This window comes from Microchirus variegatus (genome assembly GCF_963457635.1).
Source record: "Microchirus variegatus genome assembly, chromosome: 4".
NCBI lineage: Eukaryota > Metazoa > Chordata > Actinopteri > Pleuronectiformes > Soleidae > Microchirus > Microchirus variegatus.
In genome coordinates, this window is record NC_139805.1 from 36,366,856 (window position 1) to 36,392,189 (window position 25,334).

Consider the following 25,334-nt stretch of genomic DNA (forward strand, 5'->3'; position numbering starts at 1 on the left):
ACGGTGGAACTGTGTTTTTCCCAGCATGCAGTGAACCACATGAAGGTGGCCTTCATGCCTCCTGTGGAGGACATCGGCCCGGAGCCGATCTCTGTCCAGTTTGTCTTCTCCGTCAGCGACCACCACGGCGGCACCGTCTCCGGACTCGTCTTCAACATCACCGTCACTCCCGTGGACGACCAGGCACCAGAGGTCAGAGGTCACGCAAGGGGCTAAGACTTATTTGTTTTGGTTTTTGTAGCTCCCAGAGGAAATTTAATGGAATGTCGACGCTTCTACGTCTTTGGATCCTCAGGCCTTCACAAACCTGCTGCGGGTGGAGGAAGGCGGAGCGGCCTTTGTGACAGAGGAGCACCTCCTGGTGCGAGACCAGGACAGCAGGGAGGAGAACCTGAGGGCGGAGGTCCAGAGGACGCCTCGTCGCGGCAGCCTGGAGCTGCAGGGACAGACGCTGCTGCAGGGAAACTGGTTCACGCTCCAAGACCTGAGAGGACTTCGCCTCAGGTGAAGAACCGTCGGACCCTAACCCTTTTTGACCCAATGACCTTATGGTGAAAATATACAAATAAACATGGAATTTCTGTCCCGCAGGTACATCCACGATGACTCGGAGACGACAGCGGATGAGGTCACTCTGAAGGTGACGGACGGCGTGAACTTTGCAAATGTGGTCTTGCCGATTCAGGTGAGTTTTCCTGTTTTTCCAGTCGATCTGACGTCCAACATTTGGTCAATTTGACCCATAATTGGTGCCTTGAGAGGTTGCATTTCAACTGTGTCCCAGTTTAAAGGCTCCTCCGAATGTAGGGTGACACATGATGGCCAAATTGGATTGGGCCTAAACCAATAAATTGCTCAGGAATGAATCCAGGATTTACCGGGAGCTTGTCGTCCTCAGATCCTGCCGATGAACGACGAGCCTCCGCAGCTGGGCGGTGGACTTCGGGGGGAGCTGAGCTGCGAGGAGGGCGGTCGAGTCCAGGTGACGGTGGACTACCTGTCGGCCACGGACCGCGACAGCGACGACGCCAGGCTGACCTACATGCTGGCGCGGCGTCCCGGCAGAGGGGAGCTGCAGAGGGCCGGGCTGACTGTGGACAAGTTCTCGCAGCAGGACTTGCTGCAAGGACACATTTACTACGCCCACACTGGTGAGTGGTGAATCCAGGCCTTATCCACAGCTCTGGATAATCCACACTCATTTCTTGCTATGATCATCCTACTTCCTGGTAAACGGAAGACAGAACTCAATATTTCTTCCGTGTTTTGTTGTGTTTTAGGTGGCGAGATCGGACCCGAGCCGGTGCTCGACACCGTCACACTCATCATCTCCGACGGCGAGGCCGGTGGGACGGAGGGCTGTTGCCACGGAGACGCCCCGCCCCCTCCTGTCCCTCTGCACGGCACTCTCCCCGTGTACGACCTGAACATCACCATCATTCCCGTCAACAACAAAGTCCCCGTCATCACTCTGGGTAAGAGCTAGCTCGGGTTTATTTCACTCAAATTTTTTACCGAAACCTTGTTGGAGATCTTCTCCATCTCTAAGTGGTTGGTGGGACCATGATGCACTTCTGTGTTTTCCATGTAGTTATATAATAGGAAGGTCATCTGACTCGGTTTGTTTACGTCGCCGTATCGGCAGGAAAATATTCCGTAAGAAACGAATGGAGACGATGGAGGTTTAAAGTCGTCAGAGTTAATTGAGCGCTTAAAATCCACAGAGATCAAGCAATATATCGCATATAACTGCGTATACGTGACCCATGTAGCGCCCTCTGGTGCTTGTCAGTGTTAAATTAATGGATTTTTGATGGGCAGTAATCTTTAGAGATGAGTCAATATGGCAATATCAGTGACAGTGGATGGTTCCTGGAGGCAAAAACTCTGCCTCGAGTATTTGTTTAATTCCTCATCTCATCTGCGTTTTGCGGCAGGGATTATTGTTCCCCGCGGACCGTTTTAGCGGACGCACACCGCACATCCGGACTTTGCCAGAGACAGAGAGTGAAACTGTCCAAAGCGTGGGACCATTTCACGCATAAACCAAGCCAACAAGGTGCAGTGTAACCACTGTAAACTACATTTACTCGTACTACAACAGCACGTCCTCTCAGTGACTCGGTATCTGGGACGATAGCATCCAGTTGCTAACGCTTCCGGCACACGCTAACGTAAACATTGATGTTAGCCGATTTAACGTCGCTTACTAGCGCTGCAGCTATCGAATATGTTCCTAATCGAGTATTATACCGATTATTCCTCGATTAATCGAGTAATCGGATAAAAATAATAATAATAATAATACTTTTGCGTTTAGCGTTCTCGATTAATTGAAAAATAATTGCAAAATGACAAAAATATTCGATAGCTGCAGCCCTACCATCAGACACGGAAAATGTGATATGGAGCCATCGCTAATGATGCTGTCTCTGAGGAGCCATTTGCTTGCATCCTCTCTTTTTTAAATGAAAAACCTAGTAAATAGACCACTTTCCTGACATATCAACTGGAATAAAAGCTGCCACTTATACGTTGCCAAAATGGCGTCGTTCCAAGTGTTGTATGAGTTTTATCAGCAGGTTGTGTAGTTGTTTTTTTTTATTGCTAACATGAATGGGTCACAAAAAAGTCACATTCTGTGTGTGTGTGTTGTGTTGTCGTCGATGCCAACATCTCCTGGTCGTCACTGCTGACAATCCTCTTAATGCTAATGCAGCGGAGCAGCTCTGACCCTGACGATACGGCGTCACATATCAGTCTAACACACACTCTATACTGGGGGGGGGGTGACATACACAACATATAACACACACACACACACACACACACACTCTCCTGGGGAGAGAGAGAGTTCTCGCTAGAGTCTGAGCCAAGAAGAGGGATTGGAGGAGCTCTGTGGTTATCAATGGAAACCAGTGACCACTGGGACAAACTGGGAATACTGGGGGATGGTGTGTGTGTTTGTGTGTTTACCATCGATGTGGGGACCAGGTTAAGGGATTTATTTAATTTTGGGTTTGGTTTGTGTATTTTACCGTTACGGTTAAAGCTCTAGTTCAGGTTTTTTGGACGTGTGGTATGAGACACAAAAATAGTGGCGTTTACTGACATGAAACTTAAGTTTGTAAACCGCTCACTCTCCCACACCAAAGTCTAAAAGCTACTGGTTTTTACTGCGGTTCAGTTCAGAGTGATACGACACCAGAGTGTCTGGATGTTTTACCACTGGGTCGAGGTTTATTTTGACAATAATGAGCAACAAAAACGTTTGCTAACAAGGTTTTTGGAGAACTCGGAATGTACATGTACCTCAAATTCTGAAAATCACTCCTCAAGATGACGCTACGATAATAACAACGCTAATAATAACAGGGCTAAAGTCTGGACGAAGGCTTATGAATAAAAAAGTCTTAGTGTGTGTAGTCCTGTCCTCTTTTGTTTAATGGTTATTGAGTTTCAAAAGTATTGTTGTACTGTTGTTAGCTACTATTTGAAGTCGCTACGTAGAGACGGTGTTAGCAGGCCGCTAAAATGGCAACCCAGGGCAGTGTCCAATCAACATAATCCTTACATTTGCATAGTTTTGGACTATTGGGAAGAAGCTACGTACAAACTCTACACGGAAAGGCCCTCGGTCAAGCCAGGACCTGAACTGGCGACCTTGTCGATGTGAGGCAACCATGCTAGCCACTGCACGGCTAACTAGCACGTAGCTCAGATGAGCAGAATTGGTAAAGTTTAGAGATAAAACTTGAATTTAAAGTTATTGTTCATGTTCTGGATAACGGTTTGTTGAGTTTGTCTTAATGAATGGAAGTCAATGCAGAGTCCTCAAAGGGCTAGCTGTGCAAACGTGTGTGTGTGTGTGTGTCTCTGTGTGTGTGTGTGTGTTCCCCAGGAGAATATAGACAGTGGCAACACTAAGAGTCTTAACTTAAACAAAAGACAAAAGAAGCGCATCCCCTCCGTCACAATAGCCAGCGTGTGCTAGCCATCTCACTAGCCGGATTACCGCTAGCTCTCGATAATCCCGCCACCGCATATCTCAACCATTCATTCAACACCGGCCACAACAAACAGTGACAGGCTTTGTGTTTGGGGGGCGGATGGGATGTTACGTGGCGTGTTTTGGTCTAATTAATTAAGCAGTGAATAAAGATGCAGAGAAAAAGAGCATTAGCGTAGCCAAAACGAGAGAAATCCAGCGGTTTATCAGCGAGATCCAGGACTGTCTGTCATTACAGCCCACATATATTTACACAATGTATGTGTGTATATATATATATACAAAGAATCTGTGTTTTTTTGACGGTATGGATCCAGGTCCAGGAGATGTTTGTGTTTGCTAATTAACAGGAGTGCGAAGGAAGACGCTGGTGTCAGGGATTCATTAGCTTAAAAATGGGATTATGGGTGGCGGACAAATCACAGGATGAACAGATGTATAGGTTGATAGGCGGATAAATGGACGTGTAAATTGATAAACAGACGGAAAGGAAATAGTAGTTGGGTTGTTTTTTTTAAACCATATGGAACGGCCGTTTAGGTTCCGCTAAAACGCTTCTTTTGGAAAACAAAAACTGACACCGTTGGGTTTTTCGTGTTTTATGACTAATTAGGGGAAACGATGACGTCACAGCCTCACCTCACTCTTGCTCGTGCGTTCGCTGTCGAGTGAAAGGTAAGGAATAAAGTCAGAATTCCAAGTCTTAAAGTCTAAAATTCTTTTTAAATCTAGTTTAAAGTTAGAATTCTGTTTATTCTCAGAATTCTGCGAATAAAGTCAGCATTTTGAGAATAAAATCAGAATTCTGAGAATAAAGTCAGCATTTTGAGAATAAAATCAGAATTCTGAATTTAAAGTCAGAATTCAGAGAATAGAATATTCAGAATTCTGAGAATAAAGTCAGAATAGAATAAAGTCATTATTCTTTTTAAATCTAGTTTAATGTTAGAATTCCAAGTTTTAAAGTCAGAATTCTGAGTTTAAAGTCAGAATTCTGAGAATAAAGTCAGAATAGAATAAAGTCAGAATTATAAGTTTAAAGTCAGAATTCTTTTTAAATCTAGTTTAAAGTTAGAATTCTGAGTTTATTCTCAGAATTCTGCGAATAAAGTCAGCATTTTGAGAATAAAATCAGAATTCTGAGAATAAAGTCAGAATTCTGAATTTAAAGTCAGAATTCTTTTTAAATCTAGTTTAATGTTAGAATTCTGAGTTTAAAGTTAGAATTCTGAGTTTAAGAGTTGGAATTCTAAAAATTAAGTCAGAATTCTGAGAATAAACTCAGAATTCTGAGAATAAACTCAGAATTCTCACTTTAAACGCAGAATTCTGAGAATAGAATACAATCAGAAGTCAGAATTCTGACAATAGAATAAAAATAGAAGTCAGAATTCTGACAATAGAATAGTCAGAATTTCTCCGTGGATGAGGCCTTCAAGACCGAGCGGTTCCTCTCTCGGCCTCGCCGAGATGTTTCCTCAGGTACCAAAATGACGTGAATCTGTTCTCTGCAGTACCGACATAATTTCTCTGGTTCCATTAATAGTTCTGTGCCCTAAAGCGGTTGTATTTACTGGGTTTCCTCAGATTTTACTGGAGTAGCCATGACCTCCCTTCATCCTGCCTCTGGTTTATTGTCTATCCTTCCTTGAACCACTCGACTCGTCTGGTCTGGTCTTCACTTAGTTGACTTGGTACCATGCAAACCTTGCTTGATGCTCTGAATATGGTTCTGCTGACACGTGTTAGATCTTTTCTCCATATTCCAGAACAGACAATAATGGCACGACTGAATAATCCAGCCACTATCGACCCGGTTTAATTCCTCTAGTAACGTTTCCTCGCGTCTCCGTCCAGGTGAGTCCTTGTTGGTGGTGGATGAAGGTTCCTCGGCCTGTTTGTGTGCCGGAGTTCTCGGAGCCTCGGACCCCGACAGCCCCCCCGACCGGCTCACCTTCCACCTGGACACCCCGCCTCTACACGGCTTCCTGGAGAACACGCTGCCGACGCCTGGCTCCGAGAAGAGCAACGCCGGAGTCCGAGTTGGTCAGTGTGTGGTTCCAAATTTTCGGTTCTTTTTGTTTTTAAAAGATTAGAGAAACCCACCCGACCTGACCTGACCTCGGGTTTCTTCCCAGAATCCTTCAGCTACGTTCACCTCACGTCCGGTTTCATCAACTACGTCCAGTCGGAGCACAGAGGCACGGAGCCGACCGTTGACCAGCTCTCCGTCAGCGTGAGCGACGGAGTTTATCGCTCTGCCCCCGTCCCCTTCTACATCATCATCCATCCGGCCAACGACGAGACTCCTTCTCTGCTGCTGGCCAACTTCACGGTACGAACAAGCCAGGACTGACTCGAGTGGCTTGAATCAAGCTAGCACTGAACTCTCAGAATTCTGGGTTTAAAGTCAGAATAGAATAAATTTAGAATTCTGAGTTTCAGAGTCAGAATTCTGAGAATAAAGTCAGAATAGAATAAAGTCAGAATTCTTTTTAAATCTAGTTTAAAGTCAGAATTCTTTTTAAATCTAGTTTAAAGTCAGAATTCTTTTTAAATCTAGTTTAAAGTCAGAATTCTTAGTTTGTTCTGAGTTTATTCTCAGAATTCTGCGAATAAAGTCAGCATTTTGAGAATGAAATCAGAATTCTGAATTTTAAGTCAGAATTCTGATAATGGAATAAAATCAGAAGTTCGAATTCTGAGAATAGAATAAAATCAGAATTCAGAATTCTGAGAATAAAGTCAGAATAGAATAAAGTCAGAATTCTTTTTAAATCTAGTTTAATGTTATAATTCTGACTTCATTTTTTAGAATTCTGAGTTTAAAGTCAGAATTCTGAGTTTCAGTCAGAATTCTGAGCTTTAGAGTTAGAATTCTGAGTTTTAGAGTTGGAATTCTAAAAATGAAGTCAGAATTCTGCAAATAAAGTCAGCATTTTGAGAATAAAGTCAGAATTCTGAGAATAGAATAAAATCAGAAGTCAGAATTATGAGAATAGAATAGTCAGAATTCTGAGAATAAAGTCAGAATAGAATAAAGTCAGAATTCTGCGTTTCAGAGTCAGAATTCTGAGTTTTAGAGTTGGAATTCTGAGTTTAAAGTCAGAATTCCGAGATTCGAAGTCAGAATTCCGGCTTGAGTCAAGCTCGCACTGAACCTCAATCCATTACTGTTCTCCTCCTGCAGGTGAAGGAAGGCGGGATCAGAGAGCTGACTCCGTCCGTCCTGGACGCCGTGGACCTGGACGCTCCTCCAGATCTCCTCACCTTCACCGTGGTGCAGCCGCTGGCTCACGGTCGCCTGATCAACGGCATCTACGGCGCAGAGATGAGCCGCTACAAAGACATGGGACCGGAACTCCTGCAGAGGAGCCTCTCCGTCGCCTCCTTTACCCTGCAGGAGCTCAGACAAGGCAAGTTCTGGATACTTAGGGGAACAGAAGAGATAGAAAATGGGACTTACTAAGTTATCAAGATGTGAGGAAATCCTTTCTAATTTGGTTTTTCGGTTATTGGCTAAATAGATTTTAGTGTTTGAAGGTCATGTTTTATGTGAATATGATCGATTAAGAACTCACTACATCTAGTATAAATATTGAGCTAGAATTGAGGACGACCAGAGCAGAATTTGGTCGTCAAAGGTCATTTTGACCCAACTTGTTTCTGAGTTTTAGAGTTGGAATTCTAAAAATGAACAAGTGAAGAGTTTATTCTCTTCAGAATTCTGAGTTCAAAGTCAGAATTCTGAGAATAGAATATAATTAGAAGTCAGAATTCTGAGAATAGAATATTCAGAATTCTGAGTTTTAAAGTCAAAACTCTGAGAATAAAGTCAGAATTCTCAGAATAAATTCAGAATTCCGAGTTTTAATATCAGAATTCTGAGTTTAAAGTCAGAATACTGAGAATAAAGTCAGAATTCTGAGAATAAAGTCAGAATTCTGAGAATAAAGTCAGAATACTGAGAATAAAGTCAGAATTCTGAGAATAAAGTCAGAATAGAATAAAGTCAGAATTCTGAGAATAAAGTCAGAATTCTGAGAATAAAGTCAGCATTCTGAGTTCAAAGTCAGAATAGAATAAAGTCAGAATTCTGAGAATAAAGTCAGAATAGAATAAAGTCAGAATAGAATAAAGTCAGAATTCTGAGAATAAAGTCAGAATAGAATAAAGTCAGAATTCTGAGAATAAAGTCAGAATTCTGAGAATAAAGTCGGAATAGAATAAAGTCAGAATTCTGAGTTCAAAGTCAGAATACTGAGAATAAAGTTAGAATTCTGAGTTTAAAGTGAGAATAGAATAAAGTCATAATTCTGAGAATAAAGTCAGAATAGAATAAAGTCTGAATTCTGAGTTTAAAGTCAGAATACTGAGAATAGAGGTCAGAATAGAATAAAGTCAGAATTCTGAGAATAGAGTCAGAATTCTGAGTTTAAAGTCAGAATACTGAGAATAGAGGTCAGAATAGAATAAAGTCAGAATTCTGAGAATAGAGTCAGAATTCTGAGTTTAAAGTCAGAATAGAATTAATTCAGAATTCTAGGTTTAAAGTCAGAATTCTGAGAATAAAGTCAGAATAGAATTAAGTCAGAATTCTGAGTTTAAAGTCAGAATAGAATAAAGTCAGAATTCTGAGTTTAAAGTCAGAATAGAATTAATTCAGAATTCTAGGTTTAAAGTCAGAATTCTGAGAATAAAGTCAGAATAGAATTAAGTCAGAATTCTGAGTTCAAAGTCAGAATACTGAGAATAAAGTTAGAATTCTGAGTTTAAAGTCAGAATAGAATAACTTCAGAATTCTGAGAATAGAGTCAGAATTCTGAGTTTAAAGTCAGATTTCTGAGAATAGAATAAAATCGGAAGTCAGAATTCTGAGAATACAATAATCAGAATTCTGAGAATAAAGTCAGAATTCCGAGTTTTAAAGTCAGAATTCCGAGTTTTAAAGTCAGAATTCTGAGTTTAAAGTCAGAATACCGAGACGACCAGAGTAGAATTTGGTCGTCAAAGGTCATTTTGACCCCACTTGGTTTTCCATGTCTCACGTGTGATATGAATCTGGAACGAAATGGTCGTCCTGTTCCGTTACCGTGGGAATTCTATCTAAGTGATAAATTCAAGGTTGTGATTTTCACACATTCTGCTACAGAACTTAATCTTTCTCCTGATCCCTGGTATCACACAGACTGGTTTAGGGCCCCGGCTTCATAATCATGTTCACAAACGCAGCAGCAGCAGCAGCAGCAGCACGGCATCTCCTGACGCCCTGCTCCTCTTCTTCCTCACTGCCAAATATCTCTGCCCTCCCTCCTCCTCCTCCTCCTCCTCCTCCTCCTCCTCCTCCTCCTCCTCCTCCTCCACAGGCATGAAGATCATGTACATGCACGATGACACAGAAACCCTGGAGGACGCCGTGGCTCTGCAGCTGACAGATGGCGTCCACGCGGTCCGGGGGACGGCCTGGGTCACCGTGCTGCCGGTCAACGACGAGAAGCCGCGACTGCTCAAGTACAAACACACACACACACACACACACTGAGTTACTGTTTAATGTTCATTAATGTCACATTTCAGGAGGGTTAGTGGAGGATTTTGAAGGCGTCTATTAACGGAATGTTTTAAATTTATACATCTAACCCCTCTAAATCATTGAGTTCTATCATTTCCAGAAAATATAAAAGCACAAATAATGAGCTAACACAGTGTTAGCCTCATTTATTTGACTCTAAGGCTGCGTTCAGAACTGGTTAACCCTCGGAAAACAGAGAATTTAGGCTTTGAACGAAGACACGGAGGCTATAAGAATGTGTCTTTAAGCAAAAAAAAAGAGCAATTTGTGAAATTTGGAAATAAGTCACAAGTTCAAAGTTTGCTCGGCCTGTTTTTATGAACAAAAATAGAATAAAAACTAGTCTGTTTGGTCAACTATTTTGCCTATTTTAGCCAACGTTAGCGCCGGTTAACGCATGGCGTGTTTCCGTGACGACTGACCGGTAAAAGACACGCGTCGTGTCATGTTTACGTGACTCCCGATTTGTTAAAATTAGTCTCTAAAGTAACGCTAAACGTTAAAAACAGAGGCACACGTACGCAGTACACTGGTACGCTAGTTATTTGTAGCACAGCTCTTTTTTCGTTTAATAAACAGACCACGTCCAGTTCCACTGCAGACGTGCTAATGGCGCTAAATAAAAACTAGTCTGTTTGGTCAACTATTTTGCCTATTTTAGCCAACGTTATCGCATGACTCGTTTCCGTGACGACTGACCGGAAAAAGACGCGCGTGACGCCATGTTTATGTGACGTCCCGATTGTTAAAATCAGTCTCTAAATCAGGGGTTCTCAAAGTTCTGATACCTGAGGGCCAATTTAGGAACCCAACATTGGACTGAGGGCCGCCAAAGGAAAAAAAAAACAGAAATAAATCCCATTTGTAATCATTTTAATGACCAGATTGCAGTTCTACAGTTTAGCGCTAGGTAATGTAAGCGTTAATATAATGTTATTTAAGCGTTAATGTTAATATAATAAAGCTTTATGATTTACTGGGTAATTAGCCAGTATTTTGGCCATTGTTCTTACCTTCTAATTACAGGTTAATACCAAGCAACACATTTCTGTTACCATATAATTACTGGGTAAATAGCTAGTAATTGGGGGCTGTAGCTACCTGCTTATTACCAGCTTATAACCCAATAATACACTAAAATACACCATATAGAAACCAGGTAAATACCCAGTATTTTTGTTTACACTTATTGGTCTGTATCCAGTAATGTCCAATAAACATTTAACAAGCTTTAGTAGCTCCTGGATTAAAACTATCAACTGTAATTCACTGCGGGGGCCGCCAGAAATGTTTCTGTGGGCCGCCATTGGCCCCCGGGCCGCACTTTGAGAACCAATGCTCTAAAGTAACGCTAAACGTTAAAAACAGAGGGACACGTACGCAGTACACTGGTACGCTAGTTATTTGTAGCGCAGCTCTTTTTTTCGTTTAATAAACAGACCGCTCCAGTTCCACTGCAGACGCGCTAACGGCGCTAAAGAAGCTAACGGCGCTAAAGGAGCTAACGGCGCTAAAGGAGCTAACGCAGCTAACAGAGCTAACTGGTCAGTCGTCATGGAAAATCGGCATTCGTTAATGGGCCGTTGACGTTGACGCCGTTAACGTGCCCAGCACAAAAAAAACACAAAAAAAACCCACACTATATTAAACAACCCCACACACCCCCAGGATGTCCTTATAAGGAGTTTATGTATAATTTCCAGTGAAGAAATACATCAACAGGAACTGAATACACTTAGAGTGAGTGAGTTCACCTGCTCCCTCCTCCACCCGTAATATTTTCATTTGAACGACCGATTGGGATTTTGCACCCTTGACTGGGTTCCTGCCCGCTGGCCCCTCCCTCTCCACCTCCACCTCCACCACCACCACGTCCTCAGATGAGTTGTGGGTGTGCGTGGGTGCTCTGGCACCAGGGAACGAGCTTCTTCTGTAAAGGCCACCGACGCAGAAGGAACACAGAGACTTGGCAGATGCCGCGTCTTCCTTGTGTTTCACGACGTTCCTGCAGGACGGACGCGGCAGGACTTTAGTTCCGAGTGAGGAAGCAGCAGCCAGACGCTTTCTGATGTTCAACTCCCCCCCAACGCCACCAACATCTCCACCATCGCCACCTGAGATCTCCATGAGCTCTCACACACACTGTTCACTCAATTAGTTCAAAGGTTTCTACGGAAGCTCAAAGTCAGAATTCTGGAAATAAAGTCGGAATTCTGAGATTTAAAGTCAAAATTCTGAGATTTAAAGTCAAAATTCTGAGAATAAAGTCAGAATTCCGAGTTTTAAAGTCAGAATTCCGAGTTTTAAAGTCAGAATAGTGAGAATAAAGTCTGAATTCCTAGTTTTAAAGTCAGAATTATGATTTAAAGTCGGAATTCTGAGAGTAGAATAAAATCAGAAGTCGGAATTCTGAGAATAGAATTGTCAGAATTCTGAGATTTAAAGTCAAAATTCTGAGAATAAAGTCAGAATTCCGAGTTTTAAAGTCAGAAGTTTAAAGTCAGAATACTGAGAATAAAGTCTGAATTCCTAGTTTTAAAGTCAGAGTAGGAATTCTGAGAGTAGAATAAAATCAGAAGTCTGAATTCTGAGAATAGAATTGTCAGAATTCTGAGATTTAAAGTCAAATTCTGAGAATAAAGTCAGAATTCCGAGTTTTAAAGTCAGAAGTTTAAAGTCAGAATAGTGAGAATAAAGTCTGAATTCCTAGTTTTAAAGTCAGAGTCAGAATTCTGAGAGTAGAATAAAATCAGAGAATAGAATTGTCAGAATTCTGAGATTTAAAGTCAAAATTCTGAGAATAAAGTCAGAATTCCGAGTTTTAAAGTCAGAATTCTGAGTTTAAAGTCAGAAATTTGAGTTTAAAGTTAGAAATTTGAGTTTAATGTCTGAAAAGAATAAAGTCATAATTCCTAGTTTTGAAGTCAGAATTCTGAGAATAAAGTCAGAATTCTGAGTTTAAAGTCTGAATAGAATAAAGTCATAATTCTGAGTTTTTAGAATCACAATTCTGAGTTTTAGAGTTAGAATTCTAAAAATAAAGTCAGAATTCTGAGTTTAAAGTCAGAATTCCGAGTTTTAAAGTCAGAAGTTTAAAGTCAGAATAGTGAGAATAAAGTCTGAATTCCTAGTTTTAAAGTCAGAATTATGAGTTTAAAGTCAGAATTATGAGAGTAGAATAAAATCAGAAGTCAGAATTCTGAGAATAGAATAGTCAGAATTCTGAGTTTAAAGTCGGAAATTTGAGTTTAAAGTCAGAAATTTGAGTTTAATGTCTAAAAAGAATAAAGTCATAATTCCTAGTTTTGAAGTCAGAATTCTAAAAATAAAGTCAGAATTCTGAGTTTAAAGTCAGAATAGAATAAAGTCATAATTCCTTGTTTTGAAGTCCGAATTCTGAGAATTAAGTCCAAATTCTGAGTTTAAAGTCTGAATAGAATAAAGTCAGAATTCTGTGTTTAAGTCAGAATTCTGAAAAAAAAGTCAGAAGTCAAATACTTTTTTCCTGTGTGGCCCTAATCCTCTTCCATAGGTTTCCTTTAAGAACTCAGGTTTTAGTCTTTAAGTCAAGTTTTCCCCACATATTTTTATTAAATATACTCTGTATGTTTTTTTTTTTGCATCAGATGAACCAGAACAGACGCTGATTATCGTTCTTCTTCTTCTTCTTCTTCTTCTTCTTCTTCTTCAGAAACGCTGGACTGGACGTGGACTCAGGTGAGCGCCGGGTGATTTCCAGTGTGGCTCTGGAGGCCGAGGACGTGGACACGCCCCCAAACCAGGTGTACTACTTCATCAACGCCGCGCCGCGGTTTGGAAAACTGCAGCTGAAGGTGAGGAAAAACGGGACTTTTGAGTTTGGTAAACAGCAGCTTAACTTCAATAAAGTCTTATATTTTGGGCACGTTAACGCATTAACGGCGGTTAGCGGCGTCATCGCTAACGGCGCCTATGTTAGCACACGTTAACGCATGACGCGTTTCCACGACGACTGACTGGAAAAAGACGCGTGTGACATCATGTTTACGTGCCTCGGCACCGGAGTCCCGTTGCCAGTTAGCTCCGTTAGCTGCGTTAGCTCTTTTAGCGTCATTAGCAAGCCTACAGTCGAACTGGAGCGGTCTGTTTATGTACTGCATATGTGTGCCTCTGTTTTTAAAGTTCAGCGCTACTTTACGTGAAGACCCCCATGCATTAACGTTGACGCCGTTAGCCGCCGCTAACGCGCTAACGTGCCCAGCGCTAATATTTTTGTTATTTTGATACTTTACACTGTGCTCTCCTTTTGTGTGTGTCGTCTACAGACAGCGTCGGGTTGGACCGAGCTGTCGCCGGGTCAGAACTTCACCCAGGACGACGTGGAGATGAACCGTCTGTGGTACGGACACGACCGTGAAGCTAACGCCGCCGCCGCCGCCGCCGCCTCCTCTGGCTTCAAAGGCCACGACAGTTTCCGCTTCACCCTCACAGACCTGGACAACGAGTCGCCGAGTCAGAGCTTCTTCATCTCCGTGCACACTGTGCAGAAAGGTCAGAGGTCACAGAGCGATAGCATGATTAGCAGTCGCATGCTCTTAAAAAAAATTGCTCTTTTTCAGTCCTGAAAGCTCACACGACAACGACTCGCAGACAAACGCCTGCGTCCACACTTTCACACGCACACCCGCCGCCCTCCGAGGTCCCTGTGGTCGACCGCGGCTCATGCATTATTAAGCCCCTCCCCCCCCACACGCTCCACGCTCGCTCGCTCGCTCGTGCCAGCTTTGCCAGTCGGGTGAACACGGCTGCAGCGAGGCCTCGGCACCTCTGATCCTGGAGGAGCAGAGGTGAGAAACGCTCGACCTCCTCAGCCGCTCAATAATTCACGGGGAGGGGGGGCCCCCGAGCAGCTGTGGAGGGGGGGGGGGGGCGTCGGCCTGGCTCCTCTGGGTGCTCCGCCTCCTCCTTTTACCTCCAAACAACACTACAGAGACCGTCTTTTCTTTTTTGTATTCTTAAGTTGAGCTTGAACTTCAGTCTACTTACTGTAATTGTAGAAAATACAAGCGTTACGTGGTCAGTGCGTGTTTAAAATATGCAATAAAAACAACGAAACTGCTGCAAATCTACGGCTGCAACCACTTCATCAGTTACTAAATTAACTATTTTGATCATTTGTTTTATTGTTTTCTGTGTTTCAGCTTCTTAGATGGGAATGTTGTCCAGTTTCTTTGCTCCATGTAACAAAAAAAATGACAGAATATCATAATTTTTAGGGTTTTTTCCAAAATTTTCTTAGATTTCGTGGATTAAACTATTAATCTATGTTGAACAATTTAAAATAATCCTTAGTCGCAGCCTTATTTTCAATAATAATTGCACATTTTGTGAATGTATTGCATTAATAGCATACGGAATAATGAGAATTAAGTTAGAATTCTGAGAATAAAGTCGGAATAGAAAAGTCAGAATTCTGAGTTTAAAGTCAGAATTCTGAGAATAAATCAGAATTCTGAGAACAAAGTCAGAATTCCATGTTTTAGAGTCAGAATTCCGAGAACAAAGTCAGTCAGAATTCTAAGAATAAAGTCAGAATTCTGAGTTTTAGAGTCAGAATTCCGAGAATAAAGTCAGAATTCCATGTTTTAGAGTCAGAATTCCGAGAATAAAGTCAGAATTCCATGTTCTAGAGTCAGAATTCTGAGAATAGAGTCAGAATTCCATGTTTTAGAGTCAGAATTTCCGAGAATAAAGTCAGAATTCCATGTTTTAGAGTCAGAATTCTGAGAATAAAGTCAGAATTCCTTGTTTTAGAGTCAGAATTCTGAGAACAAAGTCAGAATTCCATGTTCTAGAGTCAGAATTCTGAGAACAAAGTCAGAATTCCATGTTTTAGAGTCAGAATTCTGAGAACAAAGTCAGAATTCCATGTTCTAGAGTCAGAATTCTGAGAATAAAGTCAGAATTCCATGTTTTAGAGTCAGAATTCCGAGAATAAAGTCAGAATTCCATGTTTTAGAGTCAGAATTCTGAGAATAAAGTCAGAATTCCATGTTTTAGAGTCAGAATTCCGAGAACAAAGTCAGAGTCAGAATTCTGAGAATAAAGTCAGAGTTCTGAGTTTTAGAGTCAGAATTCGGAGAATAAAGTCAGAATTCCATGTTTTAGGTCTGATAGTTTTGCCTGACAGCCCACGTCTGTTTTCATGATATCGGCCAATATTGGTTTTCAGATATCGGCAAAAATGCCAGAAAAAAACAAGACAAAACAAATATTTTAGCCAAAGTTACATACTACAGCTTTAAACTGAACTTTTTTTACAACAGAAGTTTAAAACCTCAACTTTCTCCTCAGGTGACATCGTGCTCCTGAGCAAGGCAGTGCATCTGAGGGAGGGCCAGCGCGTCGTCCTGAACACCGACATCCTGCTGGCGTCGGACGCGGCGGGGCGTCCCGAGGAGCTGGTCTACGCCGTGTCCGTCCCGCCTCGGCGCGGCCTCGTCCACGCCGTGCGCCGCCCCGGCGTGCCGCTGGCCGGCTTCACGCAGCTGGACGTGGCCGCGCACCAGGTGTGCTACACACACGACAACAGCCACGACGCGGCGTCGGACTCCTTCAGGTGAGGAAGCCGGCAGGCGGCGGCGGCGGCCATCTTGGAATCCTGAATAGGAGGTTGTTTTGATTTGTTTTCCAGGTTAAAAAAATCGTGGTTTCAGTCCTGATTCTTCTTAATCCGTCTTAGCTAAACACTAAACTACCAAAAGCTACACCTGCTCTCAGGTGTAACACACACACTCCAACACATCATCCGTGTGTGTGTGTGTTGTCATGACATCAGATGATGAATGAGCATTATTTGCAGAACAACAACGGCGTTGGCACCATGGTGGCCAGAGCGGCCGGCCACAGACGGTCGTCCCTGGGCAAATATGGCCGACGCTGAAGCCAGATGTTACACCAGAGCCTGTGTGTGTGTGTGTTATTGTGTGTGTGTGTGTGTGTGTGTGCGGTGGCCGGTGTGCTGAGGCCGGGGGGCAGTTTGTCAGCTGCAGCAGAGCTGAGAGGCAGATTGAGTTGGCAAAGGACTAAAGAGAAGGACAAAATACACATATGTAGAGATGATTTGTGTGTCTTTTATGAGTGATTGATGACCGAAGCTGCAAGATTTAAACATTTTAATTCACTAAAGTACAGCTGGAGACTCGTGCACTTTTTAAAAGTCTTATTTCCTCTAATTTTTTCCACTTTCCACAACAAAATAAACCCAACGTCAGATGTCGGTGTGATTTTTAAAATGATCCAAACCTTGGAACCCTTCTAGCGTACATGCTAGTTTGTTTTTAGCATCTGAGACTTAAGGGGCTAACAATTTAGCAAACTAGGTCACTGATAAAGTGATGAAATACAAAGATTAGGGCATTAGGAATACTGTAGCTGTACCTTTAATTTCAGTAAATAAAGTAAATTTCTCCATGTTCTTTCACTTTGTGACCATAATAAACTAATTATTCTCTGCCGCGCAAGCTAGGAACCCTGAGTCATGGACGCTCTGCTAGCTAGCTAGCTAGCTAGAGTGACACATAGCCACTAAACAAAAGGCTCACATGATGAAATCTATGCCTGGTTAAGTCCAAGATATAATAAAAAAAATGTGTTTCCCACTTTATTTTATGGTTAGCAATCATTTTCTTGGCGAAATTGGTAAAATTGGCTATTTTACATCACAACACACAGGAGTTGTTGATCCACTGCTGCCTCCATCACTAACTTCAAATGTCTTATTTTGTCACGTCAGTGTTTGAAATCCTTTGTTCAGATTGTCCTCAGTGACACAAAGTGACCACACGAGGCAGCAGTAGACCAGCAGCTCCTGTGTCCACCGTGAACGCTGATTTTCTCTATGGGGTTTGGTGTGGGAGTGAATGAAAATTGGAAAAACTTAGCTAACGTAGCTAACGTCAGTTTTTTCCTTTACTTAAACAATTAAACCCTAAACAATTGTTGCGTTCTATTTACACTGGAAGTTGGAATTCAGAGTTCACCGTGTTCCAGCTGAGAATCTCAGGCTAGCTATTGTTAGCAATACTAGTCGATAACAACACTCTACGTGTTATTTTATGTACTACGATTTAAAAAAAATTAAACAACATTATTTGTACAATTGATTTAGTGTGAAATTAATACAACACACAAGTAGTGCTGAGCATGTCACCGCGTTAGCCGCGTAAACGTTAACGCACATTAACGGATAATGCGTTTCCACGACGACTGACGCTGAACTAGAGGCACATTCGCAGCAGGTACGTTGGTTATTTGTAGCGCTGCTCTTTACATTTAATAAAAAGACTGCTCCGGTTCCACTGTAGGCGCGCTAACGACGCTAAAGGAGCTAACTTAGCTAACCGGGAAACGGTGCCTGGACTCCAGTGCCGCGGCGCGTCTTTTTCCGGTCAGTCGGCATGGAAACGTGTCATGCCTTAACGTTGGCACTGCTAATGTCGTTAACGTTGGCGCTGCTAATGCCGTTAGCGTGCCTAGCACTAAACCAAAGTGATGAAAACTCACAAAATATTTCTCACAAAATGTTTTTTTTTTTTTTTCTATCTCCAGTTTCGTCGTTACCAACGGAGTCTCGTCCCGCAGCGGCGCCCTCCACTTCACCATCGAGCACGGCGACCGCATCCCGCCGACGCTAACCCGCAACGCGGGCCTGCGTCTGCCGGACGGCGCCACGGAGACCATCGCCACCGACCACCTGCAGCTCACCGACCCCGACACCGCCGCGGCCAACCTGAGCTACGTCGTCACGCAGCCGCCGCGCTACGGCAAACTGCTGCTGAGAGGAGTCCCGTTAGCGATGGCTCCGCCCTCTCCGCCTCCGAGGTTCACCCAGACCGACGTGGACGAGCTGAACCTAGCTTACCGACACGACCGGGGCAGCCCCGCCGACATCGACAGGTTCTACTTCCTGCCGACGGACGGAACCAACAGAGGATACCTGGAGTTTGGACAACTGAAGGAGGAGCACGCTGTTTTCAACATCCAGGTCGGTTTTACACACACACACACACACAGTCTGGTTTCTCTAAAGAGCTCCCCCTACAGTTCTGGAGGACATATTTTTTTTAAGACACCATCATAAACATCCGTCCATTATCTACCTCTTTATCCTCACAAACACAAATCGTAGAGGCCGTGACTCTGGCTCTTGCAAGGCTGCTTTTCCCGCTAACAGACAGTAGGGGGCAGTGGAGAGAAGCCCCCCAAATCTCCTTTTAACCGTCACAATGACTCTGAAGCTGTTAAATTAGGGTGAAAATCTTGCACAATTCTGTTTTAACTTCTGTTTTGAAGCTTGATATTTATTTAAAGGTTCGAGCAGGTTTTGAAACAAGAATTTAACACACGTCTCCTGCTTTATTGTCCTTTTATTTTCCTGTTTTCTAAAACTAAATTGTCAAAATTCACATTGTGATCTGACACCATGAGTAAATGATCGTTTCTATTTTCTCTTTTGACATATGACTCGATATCCATACGGCACAGTCGGTTTTTATTTACAGTATCTTCATATTTATTTGTAGCAAATAGTTTCACTATAGTCTGTATTTTAAATAATTGTTCACGTTTCTATCTCGTCTGTATTTTGTTGTTTTCCTCTGGAAATAATGATTAAAAAGGGATTTTACGATCAATCATTTATCTATACATTTATAGAGAATAAAAAAGTAAAAATAAATACTATTAACGTATCTTCTCTTTATGTTATTTAATTAAAGCCATTTATCTTTCTTAATATTTTCCTCAAAATAATTTCTTAAAATTAAAAATTAAAACAATGATTGAAAAAAAACCAACAAAAAAAACGAGGACGTTGAAGGAAAGCTCTGATAACTGTGTGACAACAGCGACATCCAGTGGCGGAGAAGCTGAACTGCACTTTTATTCATTAGGAGATGAAACAAAGTCTCATCACTGACTTTTAACCTTAAACACAGTTCAAACCAGTTCCTAATACAAGAAAACACTAAATTGTTAACCATTTTGATCAATTTAAACAGTTTAAGTGCTTTTCGAGCTAATTAAGCTTCTTAAATGTAAATATTTTCCCTGAAAATTGATTAAAATTGATGATTTTTTGTTTTTTTGTGCACAAAACAAAACATTTGAGAACATCAACATTTACGCGAGAAAATAATCAACACGTTAATCAACAATGAAAAGAATTTTACAGCCATGAAACACACTTAATAAATATGGAATAAAATCACCGCAGTAAGTTTCTCAAATGTTTGTGGGTTTATTTCAAATAAAACTATGTCCTTTAAATAAAAACTTTATTTATAAAACACTTATAAAACATACAACTGTGTGACCTAAGAACAAACAATAAAACGATAAAAAATACTATAGAAAATATAAAAACAACACAAATAAACAGGTCATTACAATAAAACTATACAAACAAAACCAAACACTCGTGACTCATGTCTTCTGTTGTCTTCAGGTGGACCGTGTGGACAGGACACCTCCCACACTGACCACCAGGCGGAGCCCCAGCACCGTGGTGGATGTGGGCGGCGGACGCCACGGCGTCTTCGTCACCAACAAACACCTGCAGGCGTCCGACCCCGACAGCCCCGCGGAGGCGCTGCAGTTCTCCATCAGCAGGCCTCCGCGCTTCGGTTACCTGGAGAACGTGGCGACGGGAGCTTACATCGCAGGGCGCTTCACGCAGCGCGACGTGGACCGCCGCGCCGTGCTCTACGTCCTCCCCGCCGACGTGGACGTGACGGCCGACAGCTTCCAGTTCCGCCTCGCCGACCCGGCGGGGAACGCCGCCGCCCTGCCTGAAATGTAGGTTTGTGGATTTACTAAAGCGCTCGCTCACTCTCCTGCACCAAACCCCATTGAGAAAAGCGACGTTTTTATTACGTGGTGCGCCTCGTGTGGTCAGTTTGTGCCACTGAACATCGTGAGTAAAGGTTTTTAAACATAGACGTCATTAAATATCATTTTCTCTATGGGGTTTGGTGTGAGAGACACAAACACTGTTTTCCAGTGAAATAAAGCAGCAAACGTATGATTTACGTGTCATAGACTTAAGAGACTATTATTATTATTATTATTATGTGTGTGTAAATGTGTGTGTTCTGCTCAGACTGGAGTTGTCCTGGTCTCGGGTGGAGTTGTCAGCGACCTGCTACAGGACCTGTGAGACGGCAGGGACTCTTCAGATCCAGGTCCAGCGCAGTGGGAGGAGCATGGACCCGGCCTACGTAGCCATCCAGGTACTGGTCTGTGTGTGTGTGTGTGTGTGAGACGATGATGATGCTTTAAAGTCAGTGTGTGTGTGTTTCAGTGCTGAGTGTTTGTGTGGTTTGTGCAGGTGGAGGAAGGATCAGCTAAACCCGGCCGAGATTTCACACACAGCACAGCCGGACTCATCCAGTTTGACCCAGGTCTGTTTCTACTGGACTGCTTTCTATAGTTTTGTGCTTCATTTAACATAAACACTATCAACCGACTGTCTTTAAATGTACAAACAAATTGACCAATATTTTACCAATAAGTAAAAAAAAAAGATTTTGTCCAAAATTTTCCAAAAAAGTAAAAAAGATTTTGTCCAAAATTTTCCAAAAAAGTAAAAAAAAGATTTTGTCCAACATTTTACAAAAATGTAAGACAAAAAATTGTCCAAAATTTACAAAAAAGTTTTCAAAAAAAGATTTTGTCCAAAATTTTACGAAAAAAGAATAGTACCAAATTTGACAAACTTTTTTTTAATATTTTGTGCAAAAATTTACAAAAAATAAGAAAAATGTCCAAAATTTTACAACAAAAGTAACAAAAAACGAAGTCCAAAATTTGACAAAAAAAGAATAGTACAAAATTTGACAAAACATTTTTTTTTTAATATTTTGTCCAAAAATGTACAAAAAATAAGAACAATTTTGTCCAAAATTTTACAACAAAAGTAACAAAAAATGTAGTCCAAAATTTGACAAAAAAGTCATACTTTAGTATGTTGTCCAAAATTTGACAAAAAAGTAAAGAAAAAAAGATTTTGTCCAAAATGTTACAAAACAGTAAAAAAAAATGGACAAAAATTTTACAAAAAAGAAAAAAAAAGATTTTGTCCAAAATGTTACAAAAAAGTAAAAAAAAAAGAGAATAGTACAAAATTTGACCTTAAATTTTCTTTAAAAGATTTAGTCCAAAATTTAACAAAAAAAGAATAGTACAACATTTGACAAAACATTTTTTTTTAATATGTTGTCCAAAAATTTACAAAAAATAAGAACAATTTTGTCCAAAATTTTACAACAAAAGTACCAAAAAATGTCGTCCAAAATTTGACAAAAAAGTCATACGTTAGTATGTCGTCCACAATTTGACAAAAAAGTAAAGAAAAAATAAATTTGTCCAAAATGTTACAAAACAGTAAAAAAAATGGACAAAAATTTTACAAAAAAGTAAAAAAAAAAGATGTCCAAAAGTTTACAAAAAAGTCATACTTTAGTATGTTGTCCAAAATCTGACAAAAGAGTATAAAAAATGTCCAGAATATGACAAAAAGTCCCCCAAAGTTTTTTTTTTTGTCCAAAAAAAAGTGTCCAAAATTTGACCTGCTCTCTGTCTCCCTCTGTGTCTGTCAGTGGTACTGCATCCTCACGGCAGGAGACATTTAAGACACCACTTTTAAATCCGTATTATTGTCCTATTTCTTTCTTTCTTTCTTCTTCTTCTTCCCGCGTTTGTTCCAGGAGTCTTGGTGAAAACCTGGAACATTTACCTGATCGACGACGGACTGGAGGAAAACCACGAGACGTTCACTGTCGTCCTGAAGAATCCGAAAAACGCCGTCCTGGGACAGAGGACGTCTGCTCGTGTGGAGATTATTGACCCGAGAGGAGGTGAAGAAAAACTATTATTATTAATAATAATAACAATAATAATAATAATAATAATAATTGATTTGATGATTAAAGGAATAGTTTTATTTAATTTAGAAAGCACTAGAGCCTAATATTCGATTACTAAATTAATCATCAGCTGTTTTTTTTTTTTCACATATTAAACTACTTTTTTTCCCCACTTTTAATCACTATTTATGTTCAATAAAACAGTTTATGGTTTTGTTTCAAAGTTCCTGCAGAATTCTATATATTTTCTATTCCAAAAGCAAACACTAGATGGCGCCATTGAGTCGCGTGTTGGCCTGTATCTCATGAATGATTGACAGCTCCGTGACTTCCTTACAGCCAATAGAAGGACTCGAAATGTTGATTGACAGCTATGTAGCCAATGAGAAGCAGCAGAACGCCTGGACGTGACGCGACTGGCTGTTACGTCAGCCAGAGACGCCCGGACTGTTTTGAGTGCAACACAGGAAGTCCGGCTGACGAGAGAGCGTTTTGTTTTCACTGAAAAATCTAGTTTTAACGGATAAAACATCAAAAGTAAGAGCTTTTTTACAGTTTCTGTTCGGTGAAACGATTTCTATTGTCTTTCATCCGTGCTTTTTATCTCCGTAATGAGCCGTATATGAAGTTTGTTTCGGACAAAGTGTCGGAGCGTTTCATCCGGAAATGCGACGCAGCGCTTCCGTAAGAATGTTAGCTAATTAATACGTAATTTAGCTGTTGTTTATGGCTGTGTTTGTCACATTTAAATTAGATTTATACAGCCTTGTAGCCCAGATTCTGCTCCTTTTGTTTTTTATTTGATGCCCAGTATCAATTTATTTGCCCAAGTTTCAATTTTCACGCAAACCTGTTTATGAATTCTTCACGGAAAATCTACAATTGGGGACGTTCTGGTTAAAACCAGTTTCTGTGATTTTTCAGCTTCTTATATGTGAATATTTTTTGTCATTTTCTGGACCAAACGATTTCTCGATTTATTAAAAGTTTCACTTTTACTGCTGTTAAATGAGTTATTTGAACTGTAATCCGGTCTATGGAAGCTCTAATCCTGATCTTATGTCTAATTAAACCCTGTGAGACAAAAATTGGACCATTAAAAAGTTAGTGAGGATTGTTGTAGAATTACTAAAAACCTTTTATTCTGTGTAATTAAGGAAGTTTGGCGTCCCCCAGCTATGGTCGCACAAAATTTGACAAAGAGTTAAAAAATGTTTTTTCCAATATTTGACAAAAAAGTAAAAAATAATATTTTCTCCAAAATTTGACTATACAGTCAAAAAAAGATTTTTGTCCCCATAAAAATGTTTGTCCAAAATTTGACAAAAAAGTCCAAAACATTTTTTTTTTTACCAAAATTTGACAAAAACAGTTAATGAAAATAATTTTGTGTCCAAAATTTGACAATACAGTCAAAAAAAGATTTTTGTCCCCCAAAAAAATTCATCCAAAATTTGACAAAAAAAGTACAAAAAATGATTTTATGTCCAACATTTGACAATACAGTCAAAAAAAGATTTTTGTCCCCGAAAAAATGTTTGTCCAAAATGTGACAAAAAATGTAAAAAAAAAAAAAGTTTTTCCCAAAATTTGTAAAAAAAGGAAATTTGGACACATTCTTTACTTTTTCTGTAAAGTTTGTTTCATTTCTTGTTTCTTCAGATCTAAAGTCTGACTATAATAAACTGTCTCTATCAGGAAAATGTGACCCTGACGACCTGGTGGTGGAGGACGAGGACGTAAAGCGTCTCCCTGACCCTCCAAAGATGGAGGAGGAGGAGGAGGAGGTGGAGCCTGTCACTGACATAGAGGCGGAGCTAGTGTGGGAGACTCCGCCTCACCCTCCCAGAGGAGACGTCCCGAACCGTCGACCGTACCAGGACGACAGGGAAGCACAGGACCAGGCGTCCCCCAGCTACAGCCACACCCACGTCCACAGGGGACGACTTTTGGGGACGGACACCGGGGACAGAGGACACCGAGACACACACGGAGGATTAAAGGTGAGTTTAAGTCTGACTTTGTATTTGTCTGTGAAAATCAATTAAAACAGGAAATTAAACACTTTAAGTTTGTTTAATGATAATTTTTGGACATTTTGTTGGACAGGTTATTTATTTACTTATAAAAATGTAATTTATGTTGTTTATTTAGATGTAAATTTGTGTATTTCTTTCTTTTTGCACATTTTCTTTTATATAAGCAACGTAAATAATAAGGAAACAAAAGAAATAAAATTTGGCTTCTTCCTGATCCTCTAAAGACATATTTTCACTGTTTTTAGTGAGTTTTGTTTATTATGTTCTTCATTCATTCATTCATTCATTCATTAATTCATTTATTCACAGTGATGTTTTATTGTAAACTCTGCTCACGTTCAGGTTCATGTGTCAGGAGAGAAAAGGTCTGAGGAGAAAGTTTGGACGGTAATTTTTCACTTAATCTACACTAAGATGTAAATAATTCACTTTAATGAAAAACTAACTTTCAACAAGAAGCACTTGAAGACACTGAAATGGTGGAATCTTATGATTTCTAACACAAAAAAAAATCAAAGGTTAACGTTGTGTTTTCTAAATCTTCAGTTCCACAGTTTGACTCCACTCAGACTGGAGGAGCTGAAGCCTGCTGATGCTGCGTGGAGCTGGACTCCTCACAGGGGCGGAGACAGGGGCGGGGACAGGGGTGGAGACAGGGGCGGAGACGCTCCTCAGATGGACAATCCATCACCAAGACACCACCTGGAACTACAGCAACACAAGGTACACACACACACACACACACACACACACACACAAACTGCTTCTTCTTCTTCTCCTCTGTTCTTCTCTTGAGTCATACTTTAGTA

At 41.0% G+C, this 25,334-nt stretch overlaps 1 protein-coding gene across 1 annotated transcript in view; it reads left to right on the plus strand.

The window, feature by feature from the left end:
* Positions 1-25,334, plus strand: part of frem1b (Fras1 related extracellular matrix 1b) — a 43,493-nt gene that overhangs the window by 15,984 nt on the left and 2,175 nt on the right. The window contains exons 13-32 of the mRNA XM_083888480.1: positions 25-192; positions 296-504; positions 592-685; positions 899-1,151; positions 1,281-1,475; positions 5,867-6,055; positions 6,148-6,344; positions 7,200-7,425; positions 9,376-9,520; positions 13,273-13,414; positions 13,886-14,111; positions 15,915-16,179; positions 18,171-18,606; positions 20,068-20,417; positions 20,722-20,851; positions 20,950-21,022; positions 22,328-22,477; positions 24,185-24,489; positions 24,868-24,912; positions 25,072-25,248. Coding sequence (XP_083744606.1) covers positions 25-192; positions 296-504; positions 592-685; positions 899-1,151; positions 1,281-1,475; positions 5,867-6,055; positions 6,148-6,344; positions 7,200-7,425; positions 9,376-9,520; positions 13,273-13,414; positions 13,886-14,111; positions 15,915-16,179; positions 18,171-18,606; positions 20,068-20,417; positions 20,722-20,851; positions 20,950-21,022; positions 22,328-22,477; positions 24,185-24,489; positions 24,868-24,912; positions 25,072-25,248 — 3,975 coding nt within the window. The remainder of the gene's footprint in view (positions 1-24; positions 193-295; positions 505-591; positions 686-898; positions 1,152-1,280; positions 1,476-5,866; positions 6,056-6,147; positions 6,345-7,199; positions 7,426-9,375; positions 9,521-13,272; positions 13,415-13,885; positions 14,112-15,914; positions 16,180-18,170; positions 18,607-20,067; positions 20,418-20,721; positions 20,852-20,949; positions 21,023-22,327; positions 22,478-24,184; positions 24,490-24,867; positions 24,913-25,071; positions 25,249-25,334) is intronic.